At 65.3% G+C, this 8,070-nt stretch overlaps 3 protein-coding genes across 3 annotated transcripts in view; all 3 read left to right on the top strand.

Annotated features, from left to right (window-relative positions):
• The window catches only part of MNEG_4256 (hypothetical protein), a gene marked incomplete at both ends in the record, with an annotated part of 2,973 nt that extends 2,150 nt beyond the window's left edge, over nucleotides 1-823 (top strand). The window contains 2 exons of the mRNA XM_014047268.1: nucleotides 147-281; nucleotides 623-823. Of these exons, the coding sequence (XP_013902722.1) occupies nucleotides 147-281; nucleotides 623-823 (336 nt within the window). The remainder of the gene's footprint in view (nucleotides 1-146; nucleotides 282-622) is intronic.
• Nucleotides 824-1,913: 1,090 nt separating this feature from the next.
• On the top strand, nucleotides 1,914-5,715 carry MNEG_4255 (Small RNA degrading nuclease 1; the record flags this gene model as incomplete). The annotated part of the gene is made up of 9 exons (XM_014047267.1): nucleotides 1,914-2,039; nucleotides 2,222-2,365; nucleotides 2,520-2,713; nucleotides 2,903-3,041; nucleotides 3,264-3,446; nucleotides 3,767-3,813; nucleotides 4,179-4,518; nucleotides 4,723-4,989; nucleotides 5,323-5,715. 9 exons carry the CDS (start codon nucleotides 1,914-1,916, stop codon nucleotides 5,713-5,715), a joined length of 1,833 nt encoding a protein of 610 aa, XP_013902721.1.
• A 616-nt stretch (nucleotides 5,716-6,331) lies between these two features.
• Nucleotides 6,332-8,070, top strand: part of MNEG_4254 (hypothetical protein) — a gene marked incomplete at both ends in the record, with an annotated part of 6,136 nt that continues 4,397 nt past the window's right edge. Inside the window, 2 exons of the mRNA XM_014047266.1 lie at nucleotides 6,332-7,393; nucleotides 7,670-7,882. Of these exons, the coding sequence (XP_013902720.1) occupies nucleotides 6,332-7,393; nucleotides 7,670-7,882 (1,275 nt within the window). The remainder of the gene's footprint in view (nucleotides 7,394-7,669; nucleotides 7,883-8,070) is intronic.

Here is an 8,070-nt window from a genome sequence, read left to right as displayed (position 1 = left end):
CACACACACACACACACACACACACACACACACACACACACACACACACACACACACATCCATACACAACCGCTCTTCTTCCGCCCCCGGTTTCAATACCTCCTTCTCGCAACACCTTCACAAACCTTGCGCCTCACGTGCGCCAGGCGGACGGCACTCTGGACCAGATTGTGTCTGACGAGGCGGTGCTGGCGCGCATGCTGGAGCCAATAGCCGGCGGCGCCAATGCTGACAAGGACGACAACGTCCGGGAGGCCCTGGCAGAGGCTGTCGCCGTGCTGGTGGGCTGCGGGTGGATCGAGATCGATAGACAGGATGAGGATGTTACCACGACCCGCGGTTGCCCGCCCTTGCCATCTGTCCAGGCTCATGGGATTGGATTGTACGGCATGCTTGCGCCTGGGTGGGCTCAGGGTTCCTCTGTTCTGTTCCAGCTTTTCTTGCCTTGTGCGTCTGCCTCTCGGTGAGGTGCTGTTAATCACGCGCTGCTGCATGACTACCACGTCGCGGAGCGACCTCAACCCCACCCTTCCCGCCTGCGCGCGCAGCCCGCACCCTCCCATGCAGCTTGGTTTTCAACACACTCCCTCGCCCCGCCGCCACCCCTGCCGATCCACCAAAGGCTGCTGAGCCGAGCGGTCGCGGGCGCGACGCGCTGCTGGCGGTGGACGCTGACACAAAGCTGCACAAGGGGTACGAGTACGAAGACCACCCCGGCGTGTGCGCGGCGATGGAGGCGGCGGGGCGGTGCTTCATCAAGTTCGGGGACGACGAGGACGCGGAGCAGAGGCAGACGGGCGGCGGCAGGAGCTGTCTGCAGTGATTACGGAGGAAGCGGCATCCTGAGGAGCTTTAGTTGATCACATGTGTAAGCGCTTCGTCAGCCGTGCAAGCTAAGATGAGACTCGGATTGCTTGGTGCATTCTGGGCCCCCGCTGGACTTGGCACCACCTGGCTGCAACAAACAGCAGGGAGTAGGCGCAATCAACGTGAAACATGTTCGTTACCATAAGATAAACATAATACGAATATATGCTCAAAGAAGCTCTGTAATGCTGCTGCTACAAACAAAGATGCACACATCTGCCGGCGCCCTCCTCCGTTCAAGACTCCAGCCGCAGCCTGCAACCGCAGCAGCTGGCGCCAGCACTGGGGCAGCCGCCGCGTGGCCGGGACGCAGCCCGAAAGGGCTGGCAACACTGGACTGTCGAGCACAGCACAGACTTTGCCGGCGCCTAACCAACGAAGAAGAACTGCCCGATCGACGGCCGCGGCTTTGTGGTGTACATGCCCAACAAGATTACGGCGGGGATGAATCCCCAGTGCACGACCGGCTCGACGTACTGCACAGGTTTGGATTGATGGCAAGGACGGTTTGAGGGCCAAGCCAGGTGGGGCAGTTGTTCGGATGCTCGAGCCGGCTGGTGAGGGCGTGCGTGGAGGTTGACACGCAAGCGCGCTTGTGCTGGAGGCATGCCAGTATGGGTGCGGCGAGGACAACCAGAGGAGCGCGTGCGGGCTCAGCAGCAGCGCTTGCACACAGCAGAGCAGTCAGGGGCGCTGCGGTGCGCGCTGATCGAAGGCCGCCGCCGCGCACCTTGACGTAGGGCGCCGCTGCTTCCTGCACCCGCGACACAGCATCACTGAGCTTGTCTACGAGCGCCATGCTCGCAACGTGTCACCGGCTGCTGGTGATCAGTGATCTTGTTTAGAGCGGTGTAACGGACCTAAATATAATTCAAAATCGCAGCTGATACCTCCATCACGACGCGCCTTTGGGTTCCCTGCTTGCACAGATAGGCGAGTGGATCCCCAGCAGCCACCGTCTGTCAGAGCCGCACGGACGGTGAACACTAATATCCAAGAAAAACTGTTTAGGTAGCAGTGGCCATAGGCAGCGCATGCGTTGAAGGATGGCGCCCACCGCGGTCAGCTGGCTCAAGGCGTCGGACGCCGCCGCGCTTGCCGACTGCGTCAAGCACACCCAGCAGGCGGGCCTGAAAGGTCCAGGCGGGCAGGAGTGGAAGGCTTTCGTGCAGGTACGTCACGGTCATCATGTTCAGCTGCATGCACCGAAGAACTGCATGCGAGCAGTGGCCGCCATTGCAATCGCGACAGCGCCCACGCTGCTTCGTCACCTTCATGGTCATGCTGAGGCGAAGCAGCTGTGGGTCAACGGGGCAGCCGTTGGTCGCCCACTGATTCGTACAACGCTCCGCAGGCCCTGCCGGCGGCGCAGCGTCACCAGGACCCGTCTCGCCACGAGAAGAAGCAGCTGCTGGCCTTCCTATCGGGCGTGGCCGCCGAGCCTGAGCAGGCCCGGCAGCTTAAGAGATACGTCAAGTGGCGCGCAGCGGTGCAGGAGGTGTGCTCTGGCACATGAGTGTTCCGGATGCTGGGGTGGGCGCACAAGCCCGCGTTGACCAGTTTGACCGACAGTCTGGCTCCTGCGGCCCCGCCTGAGCACGAGCGGGCGCGCCTTCAATTGCGGGGAACGCACTCACACTAACACTGATCAGGAGGCAGCGGCCGCGCGCGCGGGTACCGGCGGAGCCGCGGAGCAGCAGGGCGAGCCCGCCGCCGCAGCATTGAGCGGCGACGGGCGCGCGAGCAGCGCCGCGTGGCGGCTGGTGGCGCGCACGCGGGCGCACCCCAAGTTCCAGCGCTGCTACAGCTTTCCTTCATGGGAGAAGGGTTGGATAAGGACCAGCAGGTAAGAAGCCAAGCAATCAATTGTGAAATGGATGTGATGACGTGAGGTGACACTTGATGGCAGCCTGCCAGGCTCTTGCTGATGCTTTGGTGTGATCTGCCTTGAATTATTCAAAAGGTTTGGTGGAGAGCACGTGCCGCTGCAGCCCGCTCACCGACGCCGTCTCCTCAACCTCCCGTGGCCACCCAGGCTGCGGCCCGATGGGGCCGAGGCGGCAGCTGCCCCGCTGCTGCTGGGGCTGGATTGTGAAATGTGCGCCACCAGCAAAAGCAGCAACGCGCTTCTGTCCCTGGCGGTGGTGGACCAGTCTGGCGCGGTCCTGTTGAGGGTGCGCGCGTGGCTGCACACGGCTCGGAACTCACCATGTTCTAATTTCTGGCTTGATCACTGGGTCGTGAAGGTATCTGAAAGGGTCGTTGGCAGACATTGATGGATAAGATGCTGGAAGTATCACTGCCCCCGATGCCGAAGCATGATTTGTGATAGCAGCATGATTCCGGGTCATGAAATGCCATCAACCCCCGCCACAAACCCCTTGACCCCTCCCCAGGAGCTGGTCAAACCCGAGGGCAAGGTTGTTGACCTGCGCACCGCCATCACGGGCATCACAAAGGACGACCTGACGGGGGTCACCGCGCGACGCAGCGACGCCGCGGCGCGGCTGGCGGCGATGCTGGGGCCGGACACCATCCTGGTGGGGCACTCGCTCAGCGCTGACCTGGCGGCTCTCAAGGTGAGGACGTTGGGCAGGGCGTCACCCGCGCTCCCCCTGGCACTGCTGCAGGGCATGGGCTGGCTTGGGGGGATCTCAATGTGTGGATGTCCCGTGAACCCTGTTATTGCCTTGGAGTGCCGTCATTCGTGCTGTCGGATGGTGGCACTGCATAAGCCGGCGCAACGGCCAGGCGGTGCCCTCTCCCGCCGCCGTCCCGCCGCGCATGGCACTCGCCGGACGCCTCCTGGCAGCCATTTGCCAGCACTGTCTGTGTGATAGTCAAATGGAGCCCAGTGTCGCACTTCCCCCATGCCCCCGCCCATACGATCCTGTTGCAGCTTGACCACCAGCCGGTCATCGACACTGCCCTTCTCTACTCCTATAAGTGAGCGTGATCGCCTTGCTCTCCACCCTGATCCAAGGGTTGGGATCAGAATCAGGGTTGGATTGTTGCAGTGTCCCATTTCTGGAGCCATGCAGGCTCCAGAGCAGGCTGCAACCACCAGCAAGAGAAACGCGGGGCGCTTGTTTGCGGCAGCCTGGCCTTGTGTTGGTACGAGTTGCCTTTTGAGACGGCCAGCCGGTGCGATTGCTGCTGCTGGTGGTGCCGGTGAATTTGGTCTCAAACCAGCCGGGGTCATCAGCATCTGCTCTTGACTTTGCCCCAGGTACCACCTGCTAATTATTCCCGCCCTCCCTGCCTTGTCACTGGGCCGTTCACGCCCGCCTCCCCCGCCGTCATCGCCACAGGGGCCTGTCTCAGGCGACGCCTTCGCTAGTCCACCTGGCGCAGCAGCTGCTCGGCCGGAAGCTGCGTGCCGGCAACAGCGGCGACGGCGACGACGGCGGCGACGGCGATGGCCGGCAAGACGGCGGCGGCAGGAGCAGCGGCGGGGCCGCATCGCGCAAGCGGCAGCATGCGGAAGGCGGAGGGACGCCGGCGGATGCGGCGGCGGCGGTAGCTGCTGCGGGTGAGGGCGTGCACGACAGCAGGGAGGATGCGGCGGCGGCGATGGCGCTGGTGGCTCACGAGATGGCCAAAGAAGCGGCGGGGGAGGCCACGGCGCCGCTGGATCCTCCGGCTGTCAAGGTGCGGCATGCTCCTTCGGCGCCACAGCCAGGGGGTTTCGGATGGGATTGCACGACTTCAGACTCCAGCCGGTGATTTCAGCAGCCTGCTGGGTCTTGGGTCTTGTAAGACTTGGCTGTCATCTGCACTGCCGCTCAATCAGACCAACCATCTGATCAGACCCGAATATTATAATGTTTGACCTTCCGTCGTCGTCACCCGCAGGCCCCAAAGAGTGACCTGGTGAAGCTGCTTGTCCACTCGATTCCAGCCTCCCTAGCTTCCCCCCAGCTTCCCATCATCCACGCCCTCGGCAAGGCCGGCGCGCCGCCGCCCGCGGCGGTCGAGGCGGGGTCGGGGCCGGGGCAGCTGCTGCTGGTGTTTTCGAACGCGGCGGTGGCGGAAGCGGCGTTCAGCGCGCTGCCGGGGCCGCGGGGGGCGGACAGCGTGGGGCGGCCGCAGAAGGAGCTGCAGCTGGCTGGGGGCTTCAGGGTGAGGGGGCGGGGCGTTCGCTTCTGCATGCGGGCGACCCTGCAAGTGACGCTGCGGGCGGCTGGTGGAACTCTTGGACTGCTGCGACTGTGCTCTTGATCGGAAGGTCTGAGCGCCAACTCAGTCGGGCCATCAACTGGAATGTTCACGCTGCAGTCACAGCCACTTGTGCGAGCCACTTGTGCGAGCATTGCAATAGAACCGGACAAACGGCCTTGCTGCCCGCTTGCTGCCATTTTCCACCCCCTCCCCTTCCCCAAAAGCACACAAACACACACACACACACACACACACACACACACACACTCACACACACACACTCACACACACCAGGTCCGTGTGCGCAAGATGGCGTGCCACGCGGGGGCGGCCTTTGGCAAGGACGCCCCGAAGGACAGAGGGCAGCCGAAGACGCGAAAGCGCAAGCTTAAAAAGAGGGCTGGCGGCGGGGCTGCCGCGGAGCCTGCGGCTGCGGCAGGGGGCGGCGGCGCAGAGGGCAGGTCGAAGCGGCGGCGGAAGGGCGAGGGCGAGGGCGAGGGTATGGCAGCGGCGTCGGCGGCGGCGGCGGATGGGGAGGTGACGCCGGGCGCCGAGACCGGAAAGAAGCGGCGGCGGAAGAAGGGCGGGAGCGATGCTGGCGGCGGCGGCGGCGGCACGGTGCAGGAGGTGCAGGGCACAGCCCAGGCAGGAGAGATTCCTGGCGGACCCCTGACTCATGCCGAGTAGCGGCGGCGGCGGGCGCGGCAGCACAAAGAGGGGCTCGAGAAAAAGGCCAAAGCGCGCGTGTAAAGGCTCCCTGACGTGCAGCGCTGCTGGGGACTGCTGGGTGGTCGTCTGCTGCTATGCATGGACAGATGGTACGGCGGGACGCTGCCATGATGTGGCATGAGTCGGTTGCAGTGCGGGAACCACCATCGCCAGTGGAGTGTGCGCATGCATGGTCGTCAGCAGTGAAGAGATCGATTGCACTCAGATGTCAAAGTTTCGAAACGACGTGCTGTACTGTTTGGACTCGCGGGGTGCTCCTCGGATCTCTTTCTGTGGTGACGTCAAATCACAGCTTCTTCGACGCGCAGACTGTGTTTATTACTAGAATCAAAACACGATGCGCCCAAGTTGAGGCCGGGCTGCGTCAGGCGCCACTCACAAATTAGCCGCTTCCTCGCATCTTTTACTCAGGGCGCCTTCAGCACCTGTGCCTAGACATCATTGATATTAGACTTTGCGGCGCCCATAACGCCGCCGGCTGGGCCAGCAGGGCCTGATGCGTCAGCCGGCGAGCGCTATCTCCGCAAGCAGTGCGCTGCTGCGCTGCGCAGCGCCGCCATGCTGCGCGGCCAGCATGGCAGCGGTCGCCGCTGGCAACGGGCTGCCGTTTGCCATGGGCGTGTCAACGCAATTGGGGCATGCGTACGGACGCATGCTGCTGCGGCGGCTTGGGAACCTGCGACCCCGGTTCCCGTCGGGGCGCAGCCCAGGCACGAGCAGCAGCAGCAGCAGCAGCAGCAGCAGCAGCAGCAGCAGCAGTAGCAGCAGTAGCACACGCATCAGTGGCAGCAGCGGGGGGTCTCGCAGCGCTACCTTATCACACAGAGGGCTGGCGCGGCAATTCCTGCAGCGGCAGGAGCAGCAACAGCAGCAGCAGCAGCCGCTGACGTGGCAGCGGATAGCGCGGCAGCTGGTGTCCCGCGCGTCTCCCGTATCTCCCGCCGCCGGCCTCGCGCCGCGCGCCGGCGCAGCTGCTATGCCTCTCGGGCGCGGCGCTGAGCCGCTCTTGCGCCCCCTGCAGCCGCTGCTGCCGTTCGCGGCGCGCCCGTTCCTGCGGCCACGTGTGCCGCGGCGCCCCCGTTGCGGCGCCGTCCCCACGGCCGGCGCGGCGCGCGGCTACTCGGCAGCTGCCGCGGCGTGGTACCCACACCCGCCCGCAAACCTGGCGCGCGCAGCGGAGGCGGCTGCGGCGGGGTGGGGCGGCCTCGTCTCGTGGGCGTCGGAGGGCATGTGGGCGGCGCAGTCTGCGATTTTGAACGCCCTGAACCTGGCGGGAAGCCACCTGCCAAAGGGGATCGCGCTGCTGATCGCGGACTGGATCAACAACAGTCCGCTCGTGCGCGGCGCGCGCGGGGACGCGTCCGCGGACTGGTCCTATTCTATAGAGCGGCCGCCGCCGACGGCTGCAGGCGCCTGCGGCGGCGCCGCGCGGCACGACGCCGCGTGGCGGCGCGCGCTGTCCGCGGCGCTGGCGGCTGCGGGCGCGGCGTGGGCGGCGGCGGCGTTTGCGGCGCGGATACTGTGGCTGTCAGTTATCATTGCGCCGGTGGTGCTGTCGGCGCCGCTGGCCCTGAAGTGGGGGTGGCGGCGCGCAGAGTGGATGGAGCTGCTGCGGATGACGCTCGAGGCAGCGGGGGTGCGCAAATCTGACCTGATTTTCCTCTATGTGGTCTGGCTAGATGTGATGAGGTCCTCGGCGGCGGAGTGTTTGTTTGTTTTGTGCCCCGCAGCAGGCAGAGGTTGCCGCGCCGGTAGCCACAGTGTTGAGGCGCATGCTCTGCTCGCCGCATGCTGCGCGTGTGCAACACCCCCCCCTACGCTCCGCGCCCGCGCGCGCCCAAACACACCCTGCAGACCCCTGCTCACCCGCCCATCCCACCAAACCCCCGCCCGCCTGCGCGCCCCTGTGCAGCCCGCGTGGGTCAAGTGGGGCCAGTGGAGCGCGACGCGCCACGACATCTTCCCGCCAGACATGTGCGCCGCGCTCGAGGTCCTGCACGCCTCCGCGCCGGCGCACCCCTTCCGTGACACCGACGCGGCGATCCGCCGCGCGTTTGGGCTGCCAGCGGCGGAGATATTCGAATGGCTGGAGGAGGCGCCGCTCGCGAGCGGCAGCATCGGGCAGGTGCGTCGGGGGTGCGTCGAGCGCGCAGGGGTCGCCCTTGCCTGCAGGCTGGCGGCTGCATTCGCTGGTTGCTTGGGGGATCGTTGGCGCCCAGACGCTCGCTGTGGCTGGCTTGTACGGCGAGCTGCAGCTCTGCTGCTTGAGTCAGCGATTGGGGTTGCGCCGGGGCGCGGCGCGCACCTGAGACG

The sequence above is a fragment of the Monoraphidium neglectum genome, assembly GCF_000611645.1.
Source record: "Monoraphidium neglectum strain SAG 48.87 unplaced genomic scaffold scaffold00581, whole genome shotgun sequence".
Taxonomy (NCBI): Eukaryota; Viridiplantae; Chlorophyta; class Chlorophyceae; order Sphaeropleales; family Selenastraceae; genus Monoraphidium; species Monoraphidium neglectum.
This window is presented reverse-complemented; position numbering and strand designations above follow the sequence as displayed.